Genomic DNA, 24,348 nt, shown 5'->3' with positions numbered 1-24,348 from the left:
CAAAGACGGCAACATTGTAGAAGCGGGGATTATCTGAGCTTTCTTTGCCTAGAATGCGCGGGCCAGAATGGCGTGGGTTAGATGCGGATGTAGAGGCTGAGGCAATCACCTAGTCTGTCAAGGTTGTGTTTTTTTCCTTGGCCTGGACAGAATGGAAGGAGCTGAAACAATTGCTATTGATCCGACGAGTGTTGTTTGTGTCGGCACCTCGCGTCGTTTGTTGGTGACTTGTTTCCAAGTTAAGCACAGGATTGAGGACAGTCATTACGCCATTCAGTGCATTGATGAGCGTCTTTCACTCAAGAATGTTCCACAGTAAGCGCCCAAAACTTAACATTGGCCATGGCAATTTTACCACCAAACATCCTTCCTTTCTTCATTTACCATGTACCTGCACTGGACTTGGTCAAACGATGTCATCATGAGTGCATTTGTGAAACCTTTCGTCACTTCCAACCTCCTCTTGCCTCAACATACGAGATTGAGATGGTTCCAAATCTCAAACTCCTCCATCCATCACTGGAAATTGTTAGTTGGCATTTACCTCACGGGCGCCGCTGAAGCCATCATTTGGCTTTTATGTGGAAGTCGCTGGTGCGATATCCAACGGCAACAGTCAGTCAATGTGACGTTAAGGGTCAAAGGTGAATCCTCATCAGGTTCAATATGAAGCCAAACTCCCTTCATATGGTCCTGCATAATTGAGCATATCAACTCCTCTCTCTTGCAGTCTCGCCATCGGTACATGTTGATCATGCTCAAATCCGATGAGTCAGCAAGTTCCCCAGCGACCGACTTCGGCCGCGAATAGCCACACAAAACGACAAACCCCACACCAACGTCAATTCGATCAAGGATTATTTTGTCGCATCTGAGCCTTGCCCGCCCACCAACAATCCCTTCATCACCACCTCAACTGCTCCCTACAGAGGTCAATTGGGCTCGATCCCCATCGGAATCATGCTGTCAGCTACCTCTTCCGCCCTGCGCACCAGCGCCCGCCGCGTTCCCCCCCGAGCCGCCGCCCTCGTTGCGCCCATGCCCAAGATCTCCCTCGGCCGAAGCTTCACTGTCGCACAGGCTCGATGCCTCTCTTCCACCGGCCGTTTGTCTTACGCTGTCCAGACCAACCCTAACCCTCCTCTGGGAATGAAGAATGCCTCCAACGACTCTCCCTCGAGAATTGGCCTCATTGGAGCTCGTGGATACACTGGTCAGGCTCTTATCGATCTTCTGAACCAGCACCCCATGATGGATCTCCGACATGTTTCCTCCCGCGAACTTCAGGGTCAGGAGTTGAAGGGCTACAGCAAGCGCAAGATCATCTATGAGAGTCTGTCTCCTGAGGAGGTTGCTCAACTGGATAAGGATGGCAAGGTCGATGCCTGGATTCTGGCGCTCCCCAACGCTGTCTGCCAGCCCTTCGTTGAGGCTCTGGGCAGCAGCAAGAGCTTGATTGTTGATCTCTCGGCCGATTACCGTTTCGACGAGGACCAAAAGACATGGAAGTATGGTCTGTGCGAGCTTCAGCCCAGAAGCAAGCTTGCCACAGCCACAAGAATCTCCAACCCTGGCTGCTATGCTACTGGCTCTCAGCTTGCTTTGGCTCCTATTGTCGAGCACCTCGGTGGTATCCCTAGCATTTTCGGTGTCAGTGGTTACAGCGGAGCTGGTATGTCACAACTCATGCGGACGCCACGTCTTGCGCGCAGCAGGATGCAAGAATCGGGACTCAGAAGACTAACAGTGGAACAGGTACCAAGCCTTCTCCCAAGAACGACACCAACAACCTCAAGGACAACTTATTGCCCTGTAAGTGCAGAAAATGAAGACGTGAGGAGAGCGAAAGCTGACCTGTAAAGACTCCCTCACTGGCCACATCCACGAGCGAGAGATCAGCCACCACCTCGGTACATCCGCTGCTTTCATGCCCCATGTGTAAGCCTGCTACCTCACTCACTGCGTCACTGAAGACTGACAAATCCAGCGCCTCTTGGTTCCGCGGTATTCACCTGACTGTCAACATTCCCCTGAACAAGGAGATGACATCTCGTGATATCCGTCAGATCTACCAGGACCGATACGCCGGCGAGAAGCTCGTCAAGGTTGTTGGAGAGGCTCCGTATGTACTCCCAAGCCCTGCGTTTATCGCATGAACTAACGTCGTAAAGTGTCGTCAAGGCCATCCAGGACAAGCACCACGTTGAGATTGGCGGCTTTGCTGTTGACAGCACCGGCAAGCGTGTCGTCGTGTAAGTATCTCGATCCCGGATTTGATATGTCCGCTAACTTGTCAAAGATGCGCCACCATCGACAACCTCCACAAGGGTGCCGCCACACAGTGCCTCCGTAAGTCTTTCACCCAGAACCAAACCCCTATTCTAACAAACCTCGCAGAGAACATGAACCTCGCTCTCGGATATGACGAATACCAGGGAATCCCCATCTAAGCCACTACAACCACGGCGCATTTGTCGCTCCGATATCCACCATAGAGAAACAAGTTCAACACTCCACAGAACAAGGGACGCGCCAAGTCCAAGCAAAGCACATATCTGTACCCGAACTGCACGCATGCTATACCAGTTGCGGAGAAGAGGAAGGCAAGCACATTTAGAACACTGTCACGTCTGGGGAAGAAGACATTTTTTTGTTATAATACAAATGCAATTCAAGATAGAGGCTGAATGATGATTAACAGCTACCTTTCCTGAACGCCGCGTGTATGATTCCGATAAATAAAAGTCTAGATAAGATACATGGTTGTAAGACAATGGTGATACATAGTGACAGTTGGTTATGTGCTCTTGGATTTCTTCTTGTCATCAACCTTCTTGTCATCCTTGGAGCCCTTCTTCTTATTATCCTTCACCTTAGGCGTCTTGGTCGCATCATCACTACTCTTCGTCTTTGTAGGACTCTGCTTCTTAGTCTTGGTCGTCTTCTTAGCATCATCTTCTCCGGAGTGCTTCGACTTGCTAGTCTTTTCCACATCATCGCTAGACTTTGTCTTGGTGCTGTTCTCCTTCTTAGTCTTGGTGGTCTTTTTCTCGTCGTCGTCACCAGAGTGTCTAGATTTTGTCTTTTTGGCGTCATCGCTGGATTTTGTTTTGGTGCTGTCTGGTTTCTTGGTCTTGGTTTTGTCGTCATCATCCTTGTTCTTGCCGTTTTGCTTCTTGTTGTTGGTCTTGAAGTACTTTGTCTCATCCTCATCATCATCATCGCTGCCAGAGGTTTCTCCCTTCTGGAGGGTGCCAATCTTGGTGGCTGGGTGATTGAAGGCGGTGACCTCAGGGTCACCTTCAACACCGTCATCAGAACTATCGTCGTCACCATCGTCACCGCGCCTATCAAGGCCACGACGCGATGTACCGCCGGTCTTGGGGTCGATGAAGCCAGCGACAGCGTTTGACTTTGTACCGGAAGAAGAGGAACCAGCGGGTGAGAACTTGATCTTCGTGTCGGCGGCATTCTTGTTACCGGTCTTATCCTCTGGACGAAGAGCATAGCCAGCCTTAGGTGCACCGCCAGGAGGCAAGACCCAGGCTTCAGCGCCCATGATGCCGCTGAGGCAGACTGTGAGAGCAAGAACAGGCTTCATTTTGAAGATTTAATGGATTTGAAGTTTTAAAAATGATATAAGAGATAGGGAATAGAGCGAGTGTGTTTGAGTTGGAGTGATCAAACCACAACCTTGCAAGATATCAACCAGTACTTATACGTCAGTCATAGGCACGATGTAGTGAGATCTTGGCAATAATTGATCATCCTTTGAGAAAAGTTAATCACCAATGCAGGAACGCTGATCAGGGCCGGGACCTGGATGAGGCTTGTCCGATAAACCACGGTACCTTCTTTCGTCTTGGCCGCAAGAGTCTAGCCACAGACTATCAAATGCCTAAGAGCTCAGGAATGTGAATAGTTTACATACCAAACTATGTATGTGGCGCGGGGACAATGACAATTAAATCACCGATCGAAAGCCATGTTTACGTTGCTTTACCCATTGCGACAGTTCCTGGAGGTTATATACTAGATTATTTGTATTATTTCAATGAGTCCCCGATAAAGTTGGCCTTTTTCCGATCCGCCACGATGAGCGAGGTGGGAGTTACGTTCCTGGGCCTTGAGGGTCTGGAATGTTGAGGACCACGCGGGGATCTCTAGTCCGATTAGGGGATCTGGATCGGAGCTTTGGATTGAGGATGATGGGTGGATTGCTAATGAGACAGAGAGCCTTGTTACACGTGGGGGAAGTTTGGTGTTGTGTTGTGCCAAGTAGGGGACCAGATGGGAGTGTCCGAAGTGTCTCGGCAGCACGCGATGGAATTACTCGATGCTGTCGAGTGCGAAGAGTTCGGAGGCCATTAGAATTCCTCAGTTTCGCGGGGTAGCGGAAGAGTTACTCCGAATACAAGCGACGGCAGGCGCAGCTTGTTTGTGCCAGCAGTTTCTGCATATCATTTGACAGAGGCAATTTTGTAGAAGGTTCAAATGAACTCGTCCATAGTAAGCGCTGGCTTGCAAGATCACCTGACTGCATCTGAATGATATCTATTAAGAGGGAATCGGAGGTCATTTGCAGGGTGTTATATGCCTTGCGGCCAACGATCCGGCCAAGTTGTGTAATGTTGGCTCTCTCATGGCCTCAACTTGGGGCCAACATTAAGGCGCGGGCGATGAAGTTAGGCAACGGCGCCTAACAGTGGTTACATATTGTCTGTGATTTATGCAGGTGAGTAAATGTGAGAATGTTGTGAGTGGTCGCAAATATGCAGGAGGCCGTTCATCATGTCATCAGAATAAAACAGAGCCTCGTCCAACCAAACTCATCAGCATCATCTCGTCCTTTCATCAACACCATCCGCAACGAGTACATTCATCAAAATGAATCCACTTACCTCCATCCTCTCTTGTCTCACCGGCCAAAACGCCACAACTCAACCGTCTCTTCAGGTCAACGAGATCAACACGCGCTCAAAGCTCATCACCACCCAACCTGTCCTTTACGCCGACGATGCAGCCTCCCAATTCGTCTCAATCCTACAAAACCACACCGGCACCCAGGCCGAACTTCACCGCCGTCTTGAACAGGTAGTTTCCACCACAGGCTGGACGTCAAGCCTCGCCGAAGCCATCGAGCGCAAGATCGAGAACCTCTTAAAAGATGGGGCAGAGCTCGCCAAGCCCATGGCCGAAGCTGTAAAGAGAGCTACAAACACCGCTTGGGAGTTTGCGAAAGAGCATCCAGTTTACGCTGGTTTGATCGCAGCTGGTACGATTATCGCTATTGGTGTTTTGGTGGATTTTGAGCTTGTTTGGGTGCTGAGAGCGTTGGGGTTCGATGAGGTTGGACCGAGAGTTGGTAAGTCACACTACTTGTGATTGTGGTGAGAGTGAAAGCTAATGGTTTGTAGGGAGTTTTGCGGCGAGATGGATGAGTAGCCTTGAGAAGGTGCCCAAGGGATCGATTTACTCATATCTTCAGAGGTTGGGGATGAAGATTGCGAAGTGAAGGCGGGTGTTGAGATGGGGAGAACTGAGTATTACCCGTAACTGCCAAGTCGGTTTAGCGGAAACATTTACCTTGCACTCATCAGTCAATTCAACAGGCAGTCATTTCTTATAAGCGACATATGGTATCTAGTTCATTGGTTGCTGAGAATATGGCGTTGTTAAGCTTATTATTTAGGCGTCATGTCAACTACCAGCCATGCACCCTCTATTCACTTTCAAAACACTACAATTACCCCGAAATCTGTCGTGAATAATGCAAAAGCGCCCTCCAACGATCAAACCCCGGACATGCACACCCGAAGATCGGCGAGAGGCATTATCACGACATTATCCCCTCGCCCCTCCAAATTTACCCCGCCATTGAGAAGAACCCCTCCCCCACGTACGTCTCCAAGTGCAACGTCGGGCGTGACCCGAGGTCGTGTTTACATCATAAATATTATGTAAATAGCTTCTCTTCTCCTTCAACTTTCACTTCTAATTGTCCATTGTTGTTTGCCATTCAGTGAATCATAACCATGCCACTGCCTACTTCATCGATTTACGAGCCGACTTCGGCTGGCTTCACTGGCTTTCCTTCAAGGAGGAGTGTTGTTCATAGCACGGAGGGTATTGTTGCGGCGCCTCAACCTCATGCTGCGAATTGTGGTCTTGAGATTTTGAGAGCCGGTGGTAATGCAGCTGTAAGTCGACGTTCTCTATGCACATGGGTCAGTGACTTACAATCAACAGGATGCAGCTGTGGCAGTTGGTACGTCAACCACGCATCAACAACATGGTAATCTGAACAAATACTGATCAATCGTAGCCGCTGGCTTGAACGTCACAGAGCCTGTGTCCACCGGTATCGGTGGCGACATGTTCCTCCTCTACTTCGACGCCGCCACAAAGCAAGTCAAAAGTCTCAACGGCTCCGGCCGCTCAGGCTCAAAGCAGACCATCGAGAACATCCGCAAGAGCCTCAACATTCCCGACGGCAAAGTCGGCGAAATCCCAACTCATCACGTTCACGCCGCTACTGTTCCTGGAGCAGCAGCCGGTTGGGTCGATACCGTTGAGCGATTTGGCAGTGGAAAAGTTAGCTTGAGCCAGATCCTCGAACCAGCGATCAAACTAGCTGAGAATGGATTCCCTCTTACTGAAATCGCTTCTCATTCTGTAAGTATTGTTCTTAATGTGGGGTTTGGCTTGGACTGACTTGGAGTAGTGGCAAGCTCAAGAGAAGCTTCTCCGTGATGCTTCGCCGAATTTTGCAGAGATGCTCAAGAAAGACGCCTCCGCGCAAGATGGCGTGAGAGCACCCCGTCCAGGTGAGGTATTCAAGAATCCCACTCTCGCTCAAACATTCAGAGCTTTGGCGAAGGATGGTAAGAAGGGTTTTTACACCGGTCGCATCGCAGAGGAGATCGTAAAGGTCGTGCAAGACCTCGGAGGATATCTCGAACTAGACGACTTGAAGCATCATCTTGAAACCGGTACTCAAAACACGGAACCCATCTCCGTTAAATTCCGCGGCCAAGGCCTCACAGACAAAGACCCCAATGGCGGTGTTGAGCTTTGGGAACATCCCCCCAACGGCCAGGGGATCGTCGCTCTCATGGCGCTGGGTATAATCGAACAACTCGAGAAACAGGGAAAGATTCCAAGATTTACACCAGAGGATCATAACTCAACGGCCTACCTGCATGCTATTATCGAAGCGCTGCGTCTTGGCTTCACAGATGCAAGCTGGTATGTCACCGACCCAGACACCACCAAAGTTCCCACCGCGGGCATGATCTCACCCTTATACCTCGCCGAACGCGCCAAGATCTTCTCTGCGTCAAAAGCCCACGACGGCGTGCAGCCTGGAAACCCTGATTTCGTATCCCCTGCTCTTCAAAGTAGCGATACAGTTTACTTCACAGTTACTGACTCGGCTGGCAACGCTGCTTCGTTCATCAACTCCAACTATGCTGGTTTCGGAACGGCAATCATTCCCAAGGGCTGTGGCTTCACACTTCAGAACCGCGGAGCGAACTTTTCGCTGGATGAGAAACATCCTAATAAGCTTGAGCCGAGAAAACGACCTTATCACACGATCATTCCCGGCATGGCTACGAATATCAGCGATGGATCTCTACACTCTACGTTTGGTGTAATGGGCGGATTCAATCAACCCCAAGGAACGATCCAAGTTCTACTTAACCAAGTTCTCTTCGGTCTGAATCCTCAACAGGCTCTTGATGCACCGCGAATCTGCATTGGCGCCGGTATGCCAGACGAGGGCAACGTTTTGGACTGGACAGTTCATGTGGAAGAGGGTATTTCTGAAAAGACTGTCGAGGAATTGAAGAAGCTGGGGCATAATGTTGTTGTGCTTAAGGGGTGGAAGAGGGCTATGTTTGGGCGGGGACAGATTATCAGATATACTGTTGATCCGGATGGAACGCCGGTTTGGTCTGCTGGTAGTGATCCTAGAGCTGATGGTGCAGCATATCCTCAGTAAATAGCTCTAGCTTCCAAAAACAAGAAACCCCATTGCTATGCTACAATACAGAAGTCATTACCCATCTGAGTCTGCATCTAAAAGATTGTAATCCGTTTCCTTTCCATCTTGAAAGGGTCAAGATCTCCAGATTCGTCAGTGTACTTGCTCAAATTTGCAAACTCCCGCATAGGAGGCTGTATTGTAAAAGTAAGGCAAAGCACAGGCCCGACGATCCTATATCCTCCCGAACATCTCCTCAACAGAAAAGGCTCCGATGAGCCGCAGAGGACCCATAGTTCATCATCATGTTGTACTGGAAATCTAGCCCTGAATAAGAAACCATTCTTACCGGCAAAGATCTCGTGACGGCCAATCATGAGTTTAGAGTCGAGGAACACCGCCCACACTTGCAACGCCGTAGTACCCAATTCAGAGTAAACTGGATGTGGGACTTGCACGAATGAAGCGTCAGCGCACCCTGATTTGATGTAGTGAGCGACGAACTTGCTGCCATCCCAGTCCATATTTGTCCTGTAGAGCATGGGCTCGAGGGTGTTTTGAACTTTAGTCCAATCAACAACCCATGAGGGTAGCAACTCTCCCTGGCCAGAAGACGAGGGATCACCGCGACTTAGATAGGACAGGACATCCAGACTATCCTCAAAAGTTATTATACGTTTCGTGGTCTGCACGAGAAGGTTTTCAATCTTGTTCTGAGAGGAATAGTCCGGTGTTAATGCATAGCCAGGATGCGCGAGACCAATCATAGAGTAGATTCGATCCCGTTCATCAGAAGACTGGCAGTTCTGCGTGTAGACCAAAAGCCTCTTCAGATCGAAGCTCTGAAACCATTCCTTTTTAGCTAGGAGGACACTGAGAACTTTGGTAATTGAGTGTGCAATCTTTGCTCGGGTAGCTTGGGCACGCTTGAGCTTCTTCCTGACGCGCGTCCCGCGAGTCCTGTGTCGTTCGAAGAGTATCTCCAACGTTGCTAGGCAAACATCGCAAATCAGTCTTAGCATATCCGGGTAGGCCATCGAGTGCAGTCCGTGTAGGAAAGTCGCTCGATAAGACACCATAAACTCTTGAAAGACCCATGCCCTTCCCCACCATGGGCTGTTCAAGACATCGCAGAACTTGATCCAGCCATCGGCAAATTCATCGTCCTCCAGACGTCCTTGCAACTCAGTCCGAAACTGATGCGTTAGTACAAAAGGATGGGATGGTGTTAGTCGGAACTCTGAGGGAACTGTATCCCCGATTATGAGCCGATTAACAAGGATTTGTTCCAGTTCTACAAGCCATCTCATACCGTCTCCTATTGTATCGGCAACAGACAAGCAAATGAGAGTCTCCTTCGCACTCTCATAAATGGCTCTCATGAACCCAACTTGGTGAGATCTCTCTGCCAGATTAGCCTGGTTAATACATATCTGATCCACCCATAGGAACAAATCTCGATGATACGTATGCGTCTTCCAATAGTAGCGAACTGTGTTTAAGGCGTGGTGCAGGTTGGCAAAGACATTGCATCTCGCTCCATTGACGAGAATAGGTTTCGTGTTGCGCACATCACCTGCGCAGTATGACAGTGCAAGATATTGCTTATGCACGTCAGCGAGTCTCACGCTGGGTAGCAGTTCGCACTCGATGAAGCGTGATCCCGAGTTGGGCAAGATTTTGAGAAGGCGGATTTCTCTGGCGCTTGGGTTGAGATCTTTATACTCAACTTGTGAGAGGAATTCGCTGTTTTCGGGCGTGCAGAAGATGTCGTGCCCTGGAGGCTCAATCGATGCGGTTGTAGATGTTGACTCTACTTCTTCATCCATGGGAATGTTAGACAACCGTGATGGCATAGATGTATTTAATTAGCTTTGATGCTTGAACTTCTAAGGCTGTTGAATGTTTATTCAAGATATCGCGGGCCTCCATTGCGATATTTAAATGGCAATGGATGTCAGAATGCCTTCTGAGGCGAAGCACGTAAGAGCATCTTGTGATTGGATGACTGCGTTGGAACAGCCGCATTGTGAATCACAGTCAGCAGTCTCTGGAACTTTGATCCTACACTGTATTCGCGAGTTATTAATGTGTAGTAATAGAAAGAAGATCTTGAAACCGCCTAAAAAGTCAAGTCCTCGAGAGATGCACATCTAAGTGTGGGTATGACTGAACCACCGCCCTTGCAACCTTGCCACCTCTCACGAGTATGTTCTGAACACTACTTTACAACTATAGTTCCCTTCATCAAGCTGAACATTTATATCGTAAAGGGTCTCTACTTCGCTCTGCTTGATGGTAATCGATTTATCCTTTGGGAACGCCTTATGTCATTCTGCATCGCAGTCACATGCCTTCAAGAGAGCTTCTGCACTACCTTCAGCTTCAGGATATATCGTTCAAATGTCCCTTTATAACTACAGTTAACATATCATAATATTGTAACTAAATCTCGCGATTTGGGGCGCAAACAACCCCCCATTATCATGACGTTTGTCCGTCTCAGGCTTCACTCCACGAGCTGACAGTCAACGGAGCCATATTTGTTGCGATGAAACGTAACTGCATCAAGTAACATCCCTGATAGACATGAAGCATCATGTTTTTTATATATGCGTTCAAAAGTCAATGTGTCGAGTCTTTACGCTCGTCAAAGAGGCTTTCTGGTGGGAGTGTGGCTAGCTTTGCGAATCTCTTCAGTCTCTCGAGTCACAAGTAGCAAAAAGAAAAGTATGAAAGGCGGACATACTTGAAGTTCTGTACGTACTCTGAATTCTCTCTCCAAGCTATACTCAGTTCCTTCTTCTAAATCTTAGTGAGTCGTCGCTTTAGCGTCAAGCATCGAAATAATTACTTGTCGTACGTTGACATAAATAGCCATGGTTTCCCATAATTTCTTCTTGCAATCACACTCACTTCCACAATAATGAAACTCTTGCTACTACTAGATAGGCTCTCCTGATCTTGAGTCCTTTGTGGAAAAGCTTTGTGCCGAAGTGAAGGAAGGGAGGTCGCCGTATCGGAAGAAGCTTCTCCCAGTAGCCACTTATCAACTGCTCGTTCCTTGCGGCAACTTCTCTGTCCACTTGCTCACTGATTTTACAGGTTAGATAGTAAGCTCTCTCATGATGGGCGGTGGCCTTGACGCCCAAGGGATGAGGGCTAGCCATGTAGTAGTCCATGCTGGATCCTGGCTTATTGCCAAAATTCACGACATGAAGCATCCTTACTTGAGGGCACGGCCTGTCAACACAGGGATAGAGATCATTGTGAGGGAGTCCTCGGTCTCCTCAATTCAGGATCGCTGAAAGGTTTTGTGGTCATGGAAGATTTCTTATTTTACTGCACGATCGACAAGAGTCGTGAAACAAAAAACATTCATATTTTTTTAGGATTACCCCGTGTCCTGTATTCAGAGCGATGACTCCTAGCATGCCTTAGATATAGTTCCGGCCAATAGAAATTATCCCCTCGATGCAAGTATGACATGGGAACAAGTATACGATTGACAAAACTATTTGTCTAAGGTATATTGCAATTTATGAGTAAGAAGGCACCCCAACGAGTTGAGTAAATCGCCAGGAACTAAACTTCTTTCGCAAATTACATGCTAGGTCTATAGGAGACTGGAAATTATTGCGTGACGAAATGGTTGTGAGAATGCCTTGTGAGGCGAAGCAGTGCTGATATTGACCTCGTGATTGGATGCCTCGCATGTAGCATGGGGGAACCAACAACACTTATCAGATCATGGTCAAAAAGTCCAGGCAGCCACACAGCATCGCAGTAATCGAAAGAGAATACTCTCAAGCTCTGCTGTAGCTATTGATTGAGCTGTTGTCTCCAATTTCTTTCCTGTGAACTGGCTGACTTTAGTACTGCAACCCTACCACATCGATGCCGACACAAAAGGGCACAGCTGCAAGTCCAACCCCTATGTAATACGCACATGAACCACTTGATAATCCCATCAACCAATAAGAGACTTCAGAAGAAAGATGGGACTCATTTCAAAGTCCTGACGCGTAAGTTACTCGCGTTAGACTTAGTCGAGCGCGTATTGAGATGCACTTCCTGCATAACGGCGAGTCCGAGAATTATACGCATGCGTGCGGCACATATCCTTAGCTGTTTCAAAAAGTAGAAAGAAGCAATTCTAATAAACAGAATAAAGTGTACTTTATGCAAGGGGGTTTGCACTGACTAGGATCGTCAGGCAGAATCAGCCTTACTCATTCTCACATACTCCTATTCTGTGACCTGGGAAAGGATGGTGTAGAAACTAAGAGAATGCATTCGAAGGAAAGGAGAAATCTATTGCATGATCTGTATTACATATAGTAGTTAATTAGCCACTGTCGTCTGCGGTTACTTTGCCCCAAAGGCTGTGATTGCTCGCTTTCGAAGTAGCAACCGTCAGCCATGGAGTTGGAGCGCTGCGGCTGTTCCCTCGGCCGGTATTTCACTATATTCAACATTTCTCATTCTAGAAGCACCTTGATCGATATTCGCCGGGATCTCAGGCCAAGAAAGAGGCAGAGACATGCAATCGGCTACGAGACCAGCCTCAACCAATATCGCTCCACTTTCACCAGCAGGTTGGGTATTCCAGGAAAAGACCTTTACAAATGGGAAGAGCGAGCCCATCAGGAAGCGCTCATAGAAATGGCACATGGATATCTATGTGTTAGAAGGAATGGCTCTTTATACTGGTCTAGTCAGTTTTCGGCAGGAAATGGTAGAGATCAATACGAGTAGCTTGTCCCTCCCAGACTTTGGATCGCGCTAATATGATTGTGATAGTATTTATAAGAATGTTATATGGTTCTTTGTGAGACGGAACGCCACTGGTCATGGGAAGAAAATCCGCTCGAAACGGCCGATGGATCGAATCGATAGACTCCGCGACGGGAGCGATACACCATCGCCTCCGTATCACACGACTCCAAGTGATTCTACGTGAGGGTCCTGTTATTAGATAATGAGTACTGAATACTGATTGGATTACTTAGGACAAGTGAAGAAGGTATCGATCCTCCTCCCCCGTCACAAACCAGCGAGTCTAGTCAAGGTTCGGCGCCAGAGCCAGCGCAGAACAATACACTTCCGATCTCGTATAGCAGAACATACAGCCCAGATGAGTTGGCTGAAGAGGTAGGGTAAGCGCTAGTAATAAATACGCGTCACTGATCCCTTCATAGGCAGTTGATGACCTGTTGCGCCATGGTCCTATTGCGCAGCCAAGACGTGTGAGTCGAATGCACGATGCACGAGGTGACATCGGGCATACAAGACTGTATCGACAATCAAACATTGGCATTGACCAAACTGAACGTGGAGACATTCCGTCAGTGCCTCTTGTTTCTACAGGCACTCAGACAGGATTGGAAACAGATGAATATCGGGAGAGAGATGCTAACGCGCCACCTCCATCGTCCATGAACACAAACAATGCATCGCAGCAGTCTCAACAAAGTGCCAACAAGGAATACGAACCCATGCACGCACGCGAATCACTCGAGTACAGAGAGAAATCGCCCAGCCCAACCTGCCAAATCCCACGATCTGCTTCACCCGACCCCCAGCCCAACATCAATGTAACCTTCAGCTACGACGCCCTCCCAGGGCTGAACTTCACCCTACCATACAGCGAAGAGATATTCTCGTTCTCCCGCGAGCGATTATTCCAGGAGTTATGCTGGCAGCACGAATTCGAATGGCTGTTGATCTGCCTCCAAGCCCCTGGGGTTCTTTATCCTGAATACATACCAAAGGCCGATGGGAGGGGGTTTCGAAAGGTAATGGCTAGGTTTGAGCAGATAGTTGATGCGATGAAACGTGATTATGCTGAGGTACAGAGAGATGCTGTGATTGAGATTGCTTTTGTGCCTGTGTGTAAGGGGCATTCGAAAACTGTGATGATGGAAGCTTGGTTGAAGCGGATGGCTGAATCGCGTGGCGCTGTGTTTTGATCGACATGAATTGGAAGATATAGACTTTATAGACATAGACCATTGATTTCGGAATATAGACCTATGGATAAACTGAGACAAACCAAAAGCGAACGCACTGAGACGGCTGGCCGGACGCCCTCCAATGCGACATCATTAACAAACTGCTCCTACAACCAGGGCAAGAAGTGCAGAAGAGTCTTCGTTCTCCGATCGAGGAAGACACAACAATACCCCCAAGAAGCTCATTACAATGAACCCGTTTCCGTCATTCGTGACGGGGAACCTGAGAAGCCATGGCTGCTATCTTGGACTGCTCCGTCATTGCGACCCTTGGCAGCTCTTCATCGTATTCTGCTCGTAGAAGATAAACAGGCGCGCACTTCAAATTGCCATTCTTGTCAGAGTAGCTGGAGCGATTGGCAGCAATAGGATGTACGACAATGCCGCCAGGGAAATACCAACAAAGCTCCGATTCTTCACAGCACCAGAAGTCGAGATGCAAGTGGCCACACCGTTCTATTCCGTTCTTTTGCTGTACATTCGTATCTGTCATACAGAGGTATCTCTTCACTATTACACCATGTTATACACTCGACCGATCGCAATCGCCTTTCTATTCCTTCTGCTCAGGCTCCCCCTCAAGAATAACCTTCTTCTCATCAAACAGCTTCGCCAAATCGCCATTCTGATGCATCGAGACCAGAATATCCGTTCCACCAATAAACTCCCTCGCGACGTAGAGCTGAGGAATCGTAGGCCAGTCGGAGTACTCCTTGATACCCTCACGCAGCTCGGGATCTTCGAGGACGTTGAAGGCGGCGAATTTATCGGGGTTGACGCCCTGCAGGCCGAGGATCTGGATGGCGGCGCGCGAAAAGCCGCACTGCGGTGTCTCGGGGGTTCCCTTCATGAAGAGCACGACGGGCGCGGAGGATACGGCCTTGTCGATTGCGGAGCGGGTTTGGTCGGAGAGCAGACGGGCTTGGAAGGGTGTGAGGGGGGAGATTGGTGTGCGGAAGAGAGGAGCTGTTGAGCGGACGGCGACAGGCCGGGCGGCTTGTCGGAGGGACTAGAAGGGTTAGTTGGGAATGGAAGTGGTTGGAAAGGGTAGGACGTACTGAAGCTACTGTTCGCGCAAACATTGTGAAGGCTGTGAGAGAGGATATGGTGGTGAGAGAATGGAGATGCGCAGTTGGATTTTGGAGTGTTTGGAGATGGCGGAAGTTTTGGATGGGATTAGTGATGTCAAGGATGTTCCGATGCCGATCCCCGGATATCAGTGGCGAAAGGACCAATCAGCGAAGAGGCGATTGAGGCTTATCAACAATGCCATGTTTGCCTACAGTGATGTTAGAATGACAATTATTCTAAGACCACAATCTGATGCGTTTTGTTCTTTGCTGTCAATCAAACGTCCCTCTCTTTCGGTAGGGCCCGACGGTGTCATGTCGATTGCTTCCGTTGTTGCCTGCAGGTGACCTAGGCACCTTCACCCACTGTAGAATACAGGACTGTCAATTACAAACACTCTAACCAATGCCCAACGCTGGCCAGAACATTCTGTAAACACGCTATTATAATCAGTCCATTCTTAGGTTCAGTCGGCACTGCAAAGACGCTTTCAGCTCTTGCGATTCGGCTCGTGATATCTTCAGAGTTCATCATATGACGCGGGGCTGATGGCGGGGTCAATTAATGATAAAGCTGCCGCCTGCTGCCAATTCCCAGAGATTCTCAAAGCCATTGACTCTCAATTGAAAAGTCAGTCAATTATTTACTAAACTTATTTCACTCTTACAAACTCACATTTGAAGCTGAGGCCATAAAGTTGACATCACTCCACCTACCTGCATCAAACCCTATTAAATCTTGCTGACAAACATCGTCGCATCTCACTCACCTCAATGCTTCACAGAATTCAACACGGGCACGACGCCCATCACGACCACCACCACATGCGCAATTCAACTGAAGCTCTTGAACAGGCCAGAGGCGATGGCAAGCGCCATATCCTCCTCGCTGCCTCTGGCTCTGTCGCGACAATCAAGCTCGTCCAGATTATAAATGGTCTCAAAATACAACCTAACATCTCCATTCGTCTCATCCTCACTCAATCAGCGTCGGAATTCCTCTCTGGTCAGAGTTTTGAACAACCCACTGTTGATCAAGTCTCTCGTCTTCCGAATGTCGATGCTGTTTACACAGATGCGCATGAGTGGGCACAGCCGTGGAAGCGCAATGCACCGATTTTACATATTGAGCTGCGACGCTGGGCGGATATTTTGGTCATTTCACCTTTGAGCGCGAACACTATGGCGAAGATTGTCAACGGCCTATGCGATAATCTCTTGACGTCTGTGGTTCGAGCTTGGGACGTTACAGGCACTGTGGACGGAGTTAAGAAGAAGATCCTTGTCGCGCCTGCGATGAACACTTGTATGTGGAACCATCCCATCACTGCGAGACAGCTGCGAGTTTTGGAGAAGGAATGGGGTGGGGAGAATGGTTGGTTTGAGGTGTTGAGGCCGATATCGAAGAATTTAGCTTGTGGTGATGTTGGAAATGGGGCCATGGTTTCATGGGAGGATATTGTCGCGGCGATTGATGAGAACATCAATTCTTAGTGAAAGATATGAGCACAAAAAGGAAAACGGCTGGACTGAGTTATTTTCAGCGAGTCTGATGGAGGTTTGCTGGTCGCGATATGGCGTTGGAGGACTGGGGACAAAATGCATGACAGAGCCGTAGGGTAATTTGATGATGGAAATGATACCACAAAGGAAGGGGCATTTCTGAGGCAAAAGCAAGCATATCAATGATCAAAATGATTCTGAATAAAAAACTGGAAGATTGATATTGGGGTTTGCAGGTTCTGCACAATGCGGATGTGGTTGGTGAATGTCGAAGGAGCTGTGCAGGCGGGCGCGCGTTCCTTCCTCATTTACATCGACAACTGCTACTGCTGAATCGGAGTCAACAGCAAGCACTCTCCTCCCCCATACAAATATTTTCCCTTTCTCGAAAGCACATTTATTCCCAAGACCTAGATCAAATCATGGCATCCGCATTTCGTTATTTCCCCAACTCCACCTCCAGTCTAGAGGAAGATGGTTGGCCTTCGACCCTGCGAGATCGCCTGCGTGACGACGATACTCCAGCGACAAGTTCCTCCATCAGGCCAATTCCCTACCAGAATATCTACCAGCAGGTTCACGCCTCTCTTGGGAAATCTTTGGAAACCTCAAAGCCCGGAAGCAAGGTCGTCCAGGCACCAGAGAAGAATGATCAGGCTTCACAGCTCCGAGGTTAGTTCACGAGCAACACGTCGGCTACATTTCTGACGATACACAGAATCGTATGCTCGAATGGGCATGTCCCTTCACAGCTCTGCGATTGAGCACCTCGTAGAAGCGCACACGGATGTGCAGGCCAGGACAGCCAGTTTCGCGGAGAAAGCCGGCGAGACCTTGTCGCAATCCAAACAGCTCTACGCGAACATTGCCTACCCGCTATCGGCCACGCTTTGTCATCACAATGACCATGAAGACCACCCTCGAGCAACTATTGCCGTTCATTTGAAGAAGCTTCAGGAAGAAATTGCTGCCGCCAGAGAAGAGGTTCTTCGTCTCAGTGTCGAATAGGATGAGTGCTCTGCGACCGAGGAACAGGCTTGGAAGGAATTGAAGAAAGAGCTCGCCGAACAAGGTGGCCCAAATGGTGTCGACGAGGAGCTTTTAAAGTTTGCTGAGGACTTGAAGAAACAGGCGGAGGCCATCGTGGATGATAAGTGTCGACTGTTGGACGAGGTTGACAAGGTACGTTGGTGTGCTATAATCGACGGAATAATACTGACGCATAAATCCAGGAGTTCAAGGCTGAGATCCAGAGCGAGACTTTGAAGATGATGCAGGATCTTTTCGACGATTGATCGAGCGATGTACTAGAAGCAATGTGTGGGTTATTTTGGCGTCAGCAGTCTCATGTCCGATTCGTCATGTACATGTACAGTAGTAGAGCTGACTTTCAACTGGTCGTCTATTTCGTATCTCATTAACTATCTGCACCTGTCATTTCCATCTTTGTCAATGCATGTGCCCATGACCAACCTGGTCTCTTTTGTGTATCAGCAAACACCGCCAACGCCGTACCATGAAACAACTTTTGATGCACCTCTCCGAAATGCACTTTTGAATCGGCAGTTTACTGCTTCTTCTCGGGGATGACAACGCCCCAGGGGTGCTCTGTACGACCGTACATGATGTCACCCAGCCAGCCCTTGATCTTGCTAGTGACCTCGCCAGCCTCACCCTCAGCGCCCATGGGGATGTTGATGTCTTGTCCACGGTGGTGGATCTGGGAAACGGGGCAGATGAAGTACTGATCTTGTTAGCGGGGTTTTCGACATGGAATCAATTGGCAAACTTACGGCAGTACCAGCAGCGAAAGACTCAATCAGACGACCCTCAGCATCGGCCTCAACGACCTCAGCGATGGTGTACTTTCGCTCGGTAATCTCATACTCATCACCTAGACGCTGGCGAGCCAGCTCAAGAGTGCTTCGGCGGGTGACGCCGTCAAGGATAAGCTTATCGTCAAGAGGAGCAGTAATGATCTCCTTCTTGCCGTCCTTTCGCTTCCAGACGACAAAGAAGTTGCTGGCTCCAGCCTCGGTACACTCGCCCTGAGCGCCGTACAGCCAGAGAATCTGGTGGAAACCACGGGTTCGCGCATCAGCCGTGGCGAGCAGAGAAGGGCCGTAATTGGCGCCGACCTTGGCGTACCCGAAGCCACCGACCCAGGCGCGCACCATGTCGTCGGGGGACGTGTGAAGACGCATTCCGCCGGGGGGAGCGTCCATGCGGGGCATGTATGTCACGATGATGTAGAGGAGGGCTTCCTTGGGGGCAGAGACACCGAGCTGAGGAGCAGTGCCGATGATGGTTGGGCGGATGTACAGGAAGCTGCCGGCGCGATCGGCAGGAAGCCACTTTGTGCCGTCGACGGACAGAAGAGCGATGATGAGCTTCTCTACCTCCTCGGGCTCAAAGACAGGAAGCGAGATGCGGCTGGCCGACATGCGGAGACGCGCAGCGTTGCGATCAGGGCGGAAGACACGGAGCTTGCCATCGTAACCACGGAAGACCTTGAGACCCTCGAAGCACTCTGTAGCGTAGTGCAGGACGGAGGCAGTGGGCATGAGGCTCAGGGGGCCGTAGGGCTTGAGCTCTGGGGCGGACCAGCCGGTAGAGACCTTCCACGAGGCGAGGACCATGTGGTCCGTGGCGATGGTCTCGTCGCCGGAGTGGGCGGTTGCTTCATCGGGGACGGAGCGGGGGGATTGTGTGTATGTGTAGGTGAGCTTTGAAGCGTCGAGGGGAGCCTGGACCTGGGGGGTGCCGTTGACGGTGGGCTGGGCGAGATCTTTCTTGTGGATTGCAGCGGCTGTGAGGTTGACGTCCTGGGTCTCTACGGCGGAGGGAGCCATGGTTGCGAGTGTATTGAGTTGAAGTTGGAGACAATGTTGTTTCTGAGCGAAGGTCTTCTTTTGAGTCAATGGAACGGAGGAGAGAGCGAGATCGGAGTTTATAATGAGAGGTTCTAAGAAAGCAAACAAAGAAGGAAGAGCAGAGATAAAACTTTATATACACACACGGAAACGCCAGACTACCTAACTACTCTACCCCGTGTATGACTGTTTCCCCCCTCCGCTATCCGGTCTCCACCTTTATGTCGTTCGGGAGAGTCACGAGCTGGGGCAGAAAAGAACTTCCCGCCGCTCGCGGGCCCGGATAGACCGCCTCTGCCCGCGCGGTGGCTCGGCTCCGGCGATGGTGTTTTTTTTTTTGCTGTTTCTTTTTTTTCTGCCCACTGCGATATCGATAGAAGGATAGAGCTAGACTGGGTTTGGTAGGTGGTGAGGTTATGCTCCACACAGCCTTTTTGTAAAAAGTGGTGGAGGGGGAGCCGTCAGTTTGGAAGAGGGTTCCACTGATGATGGGCTTCTGGAAGATAACGAAGTATTACTTGTATAGTAGGCGTGTATTTAACGCCATTGATGAAGAATTGGATGATTAGCTTTGAATTGGTATTCTTGATCAAATGGTGCAGCTGGAATTTCTGAGTAAAGAACACATAACTCTTCTGTAGAGTAGAAACTCGGTGCTTATCGAGATCGCTTACACGAACTGCATATTTCCACCAAAAATACCCGGCCCCATCGGCTCTTCTCTTCTCATCTCAGTGCGGAACTGTCAAAATACTTAAGTACTCCACTGCCAGGGCGCGCGGCTTAAACAAATTACCTATCACCAAAGATAACAACAACAACCATCCGTCCAATTGAACCAGCGTCACGTATCCTTCATCATATCAGAGGTTTATGCAGTAGATAGTCATGTGCCGTAAAATCCCTGCTTGTCAATTCTGACAGACAAGACCTTGATGGAGGTTTTCTTGTTCTTGGCAGGGCGGAATTGTGCATGGCACCGTGGCTAGCCGTCAATTGCCATTGTTACCGCCCCTCGGTGCTGTGAGGTCATCCCCCCAATTGGAAGGGATAATGATGAGTTTTGCTGAGGTCACATTATGTCTCTCTTGTCGATGATCGGTCCTATGTTTCGTGGCGTGGATTTCGTGTCATTGTATCGAGATGTTAGTGTCAAAAGGTACGATGACCAAGGGTATCATCACAGTAGACCTGCAAAAACTCGTCATTTCAAAGGTTAGGTATCATGATTACTCTATACTATACTTTTTTACTCCATCCGTCTCTTAGGATTCCCTGTTGAAAGGACCTTTGTTCTACCGCACATTACCGGACCTTGCCCCCTCTTTCACACCACGCCCTACGCCCTTTCAGCCTCCTTCCTGCGCTGCTCCTCCTCTAGAATCTCCCTCTCGCGCGCCGCAGCCTCAACACTCGCCTTCTCGCCCTTTGCCCGCTGGCGCGCCTCGTACATGTCCCTCGACTTCATGATGCGCTGCACGATCTCGCCCGCGTTGACGTGCGCGAACGTGTGCGCGCCGATCTCGCGGTAGATCCCCATCGCCTTGGGTGCCGTGTACGGGTCGTATGTCAGGGGCATGAAGGAGGTTGGGCCGTGGTACACGGCGTCTGGGGTGCCGCGCGGTAGGGTGTCGAGGTACGTCTTTGTGGGAGAGAAGGGTGCGCCGAAGATGACAGCGTTGATGTACTGTGGTTCAAAGAGGTTAGTGGTTTTCAGGGCTGGGGTGGTATTGGGGGGAAGGGTTTACCTTGCATTGGAGAACGCAGAGACCGCGCTCGAAAGTGTTCATGATGGGGTAGTTGATTCCCTTCCATTGATTGATGACTTCGTCCTCGTGCACGCCTACTACGACGTACGCGGGGGGATAATCCTCACCCTTGCCAAGACGCTCGTTCACGTTTTGCTCGGAATACCACTCCTGCTCACGAGCGAGCTTTTCTTCCTCGAGGAGGACTTGGCGCAGGAATTCGATGTGTCCGCTGGAGAAGAGATCATAACCTCCATCAACGTACACAACGCGCTGGCCGGGCTTAGGTCCGGGTCCCTCAATAAGCTGGCGGAAACTGCCCCTTTCCTCCTCACCCTCCTCCGCCTTGGCGACCTGCGACGCCTTCCAGAAGAACACCTCTGCGCCGGGTGCCTTGCCCGACGCATCTGTCGCATACAGCTTCATGCGTTCCAGCATCTGCTGGCCCTCGGCGATGCGCTCCTCCGGTGTGCCGTGGCCCTCTTCGCCGGCAAGTTTCTTCTCGAGCGACTTGATGAAGTGCGTCTTTGTGCAGAGAAGCATGCGACCGACGAGGTCGGTGGTCGAAATTCCAGGTGAGCGCTTAACCACCTTGAAGCGACCAGCCTCCTTGACGAATCGGTAGCAGTCGTTACCATCGCTGTCCGAGGTGATGTCGTCGCCGTGCACGACGTATTTGCAGCCGTAGTGGGAGATGTAGGGGAGAGAAGTGACGTAGGGCGCGTGGGCGACTGAACGGGTGACCCAGCGACAAGCGTCAGTAGCAGCGAGTCTGGAAATGTCAGTAAATGTGTCGCGTGACAGGTGGGAGTGAGCTGGTGTTACCGTTCTGCGAGGTTCATGACTGTAGGGCCCTTGTTGGCGAGGATGGCCTCGTCTGAGTGAACACCAGCGTAGAGCTCATCGCCTAATTGACGGGCCTGCACGATAGCGCCAGCGTGGCCTGGTATCGTTAGTAAATGATCGCGATGAGATATAGAGGGTGAAATACCGTGGTGGAAGAAGTCAAAGCAGCCGTCGACCCAAATGCGCCCCTCGTAGAGCTCAGGAGCAGGCTCACCCTCAAGATGAAGCTCATCGTCAATCGAGGGGTTAGTGGGGTCAGTCGAAGTCATGGTGGCGAGAAGATACGACAATAGCGATGTGAGTGAGTGATGTTGAAAAGTCCAAGTTTAAAAAATGAAAGACCAAAAAGAAGAAGCGGTGATGAAGAATGCTTTTTTTTTTAAGATTAAGGAGCTCTCAGTTAAGGTGATGGTTCAACGTAACTCGAGAGTCTGGAAGTTAATGGGTGAGCGTTGGTTGGGCCTAACAATTTTACGAGCGGTTTGATTGGTCCGTTTATACGTTACCAATTTAACGAAGGTGAACGAAGCTTAGGTAACAGTCTATAAATACGAATAAATTAAATGCGTGGTCTTTGACCCATGTTATTACCGTAAAATGCATACGCAAGCAGGAATGATAATTGAATGAGCGAAGGATTGAATACGAGAGATGTTGTTTGTTCCTTTTAAGGGTCTTGAAGTACCCCTGTCACATGCAATGCAAACAAACAGCCACGCTAGCAGCACCACGTTTTTGACAAAAACACCATCGTCACTCTCTTATCACTGACTCTCTCAATTCATGTCAGTTACTCCATTTCTTTATTGAGACTATCTCATTCTGTGACCGAGAACCCGGATCTCATTTCATCTCTTCACGTCAAAAGACTCCACTTTGCTCGGCACGTTCCCGATCCATTGGCTCCGATCTTTGCCTTAATCGTGGACCTGCTCGGGCCAAGATTCCCCGGACGGGAATAGATGCATCTCCAACAGCTTCTTGAGCTTGGGGTAATCGCGCGATGATACCCTGATTGAACATGTCAAATCGGTCAAGTGTCCGATGTCGTGAGGTATAAAGATGCTTGCTTTGCCCGGGTCGATTATGGGCTTCATCGTTGACTGAGCATCATGAAGTTCACTACCGTCTCTGCGTTTTTGGCCCTGGTGCCGTGTGCTCTTGCGGATTGGCATTTTGCTAAGAATAAGGAGATCAAGTATACTTCTGTTGAAGGGTTCTTTATGCAGGATGATCTGGCCACGAATCCTACTGGCTTTGACTATGTGAGACCTCTCTCGCTTTACATCTGAAAAACTTGAACTAATGAGGGACAGGCTCAATGGAACTTTGGTCTCTTGAACCGCACTTATCCCACTGATCCCAAGAACCCCCGAAAGGGCTACAAGACTCAGTGGGAGCGCTTTGAGCAGTATGTCAAGCACCTGAACCGCAATGCCAGCCGCGACAAGACGCGCTACAAGGTCCTTGTCATGGGACGTCATGGTGAGGGCTGGCACAACGCCGCTGAGTCCTTTTACGGCACTCCCGCCTGGAACGTAAGTCGCCTCGCCCAAGATTCTCAATGCACGAACTGACATTTGCAGTGCTACTGGGGTCTTCAGTCTGGCAACGGAACAGCTACCTGGGAGGATGCTCTCCTCACACCCGCAGGTGAAGCTCAAGCTCACAAGGCAAACGCCTACTACAAGACCCGCTTTGAGAACGAAGGCATGCCATACTTTGACTCTTACTACACCTCCCCTCTAGCCCGCTGCGTCGAGACAGCCGTGGAGACTTTCCAGAGCCTCAAGCTCCCCAAGGATAAGCCTTTCGTCCCAATGGTCAAGGAACTTCTCCGTGAGGGCATCAGCATCCGAACATGCGATCATCGTCGTAGCAAGAGCTTTATCAAGACTCTCGCTAAAAAAATCAAGTTTGAGAAGGGTTTCTCTGATAAGGATAAGCTTTGGTCTGGAAAGGAGGGTGAGACAGATGAACACCAGTTGGCGCGAAGCAAGGAAGTTCTCGACGATATCTTCACAAGCGACAATGCTGTCTGGATCAGCATTAGCAGCCACTCTGGTGAGATCACCAAGCTTCTTCAGGCCCTCAACCATCGACCTTTCCGACTTGCGACCGGTCAGATCATTCCTGTTCTTGTCAGGGCTGATGTCATTTCTGAGGAGCCTACATCTACGTACGCTTCTTGGACTACCGAAGCTACCTGCAACGCGCCTCCTGTGACTAGCATCGGAGGACAGGGCTGTGTATGCTCTACGACGCTGGCATCTGCACCAGCAAAGGCGACATGAGTTGGAGAAAAAG

At 49.8% G+C, this 24,348-nt stretch overlaps 12 protein-coding genes across 12 annotated transcripts; 7 read left to right on the top strand and 5 right to left on the bottom strand.

Moving 5' to 3' along the window:
• Nucleotides 1-960: 960 nt before the first annotated feature.
• FTJAE_2362 (n-acetyl-gamma-glutamyl-phosphate reductase) lies at nt 961-2,450 on the top strand (the record flags this gene model as incomplete). The annotated part of the gene is made up of 7 exons (XM_037348549.1): nt 961-1,672; nt 1,756-1,812; nt 1,863-1,938; nt 1,988-2,122; nt 2,172-2,252; nt 2,300-2,349; nt 2,398-2,450. 7 exons carry the CDS (start codon nt 961-963, stop codon nt 2,448-2,450), a joined length of 1,164 nt encoding a protein of 387 aa, XP_037210614.1.
• Nucleotides 2,451-2,797: 347 nt separating this feature from the next.
• Nucleotides 2,798-3,601, bottom strand: FTJAE_2361 (uncharacterized protein; the record flags this gene model as incomplete). The annotated part of the gene is made up of 1 exon (XM_037348548.1): nt 2,798-3,601. One exon carries the CDS (start codon nt 3,599-3,601, stop codon nt 2,798-2,800), a length of 804 nt encoding a protein of 267 aa, XP_037210613.1.
• A 1,286-nt stretch (nt 3,602-4,887) lies between these two features.
• FTJAE_2360 (lincomycin-condensing lmbA) lies at nt 4,888-5,515 on the top strand (the record flags this gene model as incomplete). Its single annotated transcript, XM_037348547.1, has 2 exons — nt 4,888-5,365; nt 5,418-5,515. 2 exons carry the CDS (start codon nt 4,888-4,890, stop codon nt 5,513-5,515), a joined length of 576 nt encoding a protein of 191 aa, XP_037210612.1.
• A 520-nt stretch (nt 5,516-6,035) lies between these two features.
• Nucleotides 6,036-8,005, top strand: FTJAE_2359 (gamma-glutamyltranspeptidase; the record flags this gene model as incomplete). Its single annotated transcript, XM_037348545.1, has 4 exons — nt 6,036-6,200; nt 6,250-6,268; nt 6,326-6,675; nt 6,725-8,005. 4 exons carry the CDS (start codon nt 6,036-6,038, stop codon nt 8,003-8,005), a joined length of 1,815 nt encoding a protein of 604 aa, XP_037210611.1.
• Nucleotides 8,006-8,082: 77 nt separating this feature from the next.
• On the bottom strand, nt 8,083-9,816 carry FTJAE_2358 (heterokaryon incompatibility 6 OR allele; the record flags this gene model as incomplete). Its single annotated transcript, XM_037348544.1, has 1 exon — nt 8,083-9,816. One exon carries the CDS (start codon nt 9,814-9,816, stop codon nt 8,083-8,085), a length of 1,734 nt encoding a protein of 577 aa, XP_037210610.1.
• Nucleotides 9,817-12,840: 3,024 nt separating this feature from the next.
• Nucleotides 12,841-13,959, top strand: FTJAE_2357 (uncharacterized protein; the record flags this gene model as incomplete). The annotated part of the gene is made up of 3 exons (XM_037348543.1): nt 12,841-12,946; nt 13,014-13,141; nt 13,189-13,959. The coding sequence occupies 3 exons, from the start codon at nt 12,841-12,843 to the stop codon at nt 13,957-13,959; spliced, it is 1,005 nt and encodes a 334-aa protein (XP_037210609.1).
• A 595-nt stretch (nt 13,960-14,554) lies between these two features.
• Nucleotides 14,555-15,083, bottom strand: FTJAE_2356 (monothiol glutaredoxin; the record flags this gene model as incomplete). Its single annotated transcript, XM_037348542.1, has 2 exons — nt 14,555-15,010; nt 15,060-15,083. 2 exons carry the CDS (start codon nt 15,081-15,083, stop codon nt 14,555-14,557), a joined length of 480 nt encoding a protein of 159 aa, XP_037210608.1.
• Nucleotides 15,084-15,845: 762 nt separating this feature from the next.
• FTJAE_2355 (phosphopantothenoylcysteine decarboxylase) lies at nt 15,846-16,565 on the top strand (the record flags this gene model as incomplete). Its single annotated transcript, XM_037348541.1, has 1 exon — nt 15,846-16,565. The coding sequence occupies one exon, from the start codon at nt 15,846-15,848 to the stop codon at nt 16,563-16,565; it is 720 nt and encodes a 239-aa protein (XP_037210607.1).
• A 431-nt stretch (nt 16,566-16,996) lies between these two features.
• Nucleotides 16,997-17,869, top strand: FTJAE_2354 (uncharacterized protein; the record flags this gene model as incomplete). The annotated part of the gene is made up of 4 exons (XM_037348540.1): nt 16,997-17,246; nt 17,293-17,558; nt 17,610-17,756; nt 17,807-17,869. 4 exons carry the CDS (start codon nt 16,997-16,999, stop codon nt 17,867-17,869), a joined length of 726 nt encoding a protein of 241 aa, XP_037210606.1.
• A 272-nt stretch (nt 17,870-18,141) lies between these two features.
• Nucleotides 18,142-19,426, bottom strand: FTJAE_2353 (branched-chain amino acid aminotransferase; the record flags this gene model as incomplete). Its single annotated transcript, XM_037348539.1, has 2 exons — nt 18,142-18,318; nt 18,368-19,426. The coding sequence occupies 2 exons, from the start codon at nt 19,424-19,426 to the stop codon at nt 18,142-18,144; spliced, it is 1,236 nt and encodes a 411-aa protein (XP_037210605.1).
• A 1,360-nt stretch (nt 19,427-20,786) lies between these two features.
• On the bottom strand, nt 20,787-22,310 carry FTJAE_2352 (ethanolamine-phosphate cytidylyltransferase; the record flags this gene model as incomplete). Its single annotated transcript, XM_037348538.1, has 4 exons — nt 20,787-21,134; nt 21,196-21,967; nt 22,021-22,138; nt 22,187-22,310. The coding sequence occupies 4 exons, from the start codon at nt 22,308-22,310 to the stop codon at nt 20,787-20,789; spliced, it is 1,362 nt and encodes a 453-aa protein (XP_037210604.1).
• Nucleotides 22,311-23,153: 843 nt separating this feature from the next.
• Nucleotides 23,154-24,335, top strand: FTJAE_2351 (PMU1-high copy suppressor of ts tps2 mutant phenotype; the record flags this gene model as incomplete). Its single annotated transcript, XM_037348537.1, has 3 exons — nt 23,154-23,306; nt 23,358-23,579; nt 23,628-24,335. 3 exons carry the CDS (start codon nt 23,154-23,156, stop codon nt 24,333-24,335), a joined length of 1,083 nt encoding a protein of 360 aa, XP_037210603.1.
• Between the last annotated feature and the right edge of the window lie 13 nt (nt 24,336-24,348).

The sequence above is a fragment of the Fusarium tjaetaba genome (genome assembly GCF_013396195.1).
Source record: "Fusarium tjaetaba strain NRRL 66243 chromosome Unknown NRRL66243_c0000041, whole genome shotgun sequence".
NCBI classification, from domain to species: Eukaryota; Fungi; Ascomycota; class Sordariomycetes; order Hypocreales; family Nectriaceae; genus Fusarium; species Fusarium tjaetaba.
Note: the sequence above shows the minus strand (reverse complement) of the source record. Positions and strands in the feature narration are given on the sequence as shown.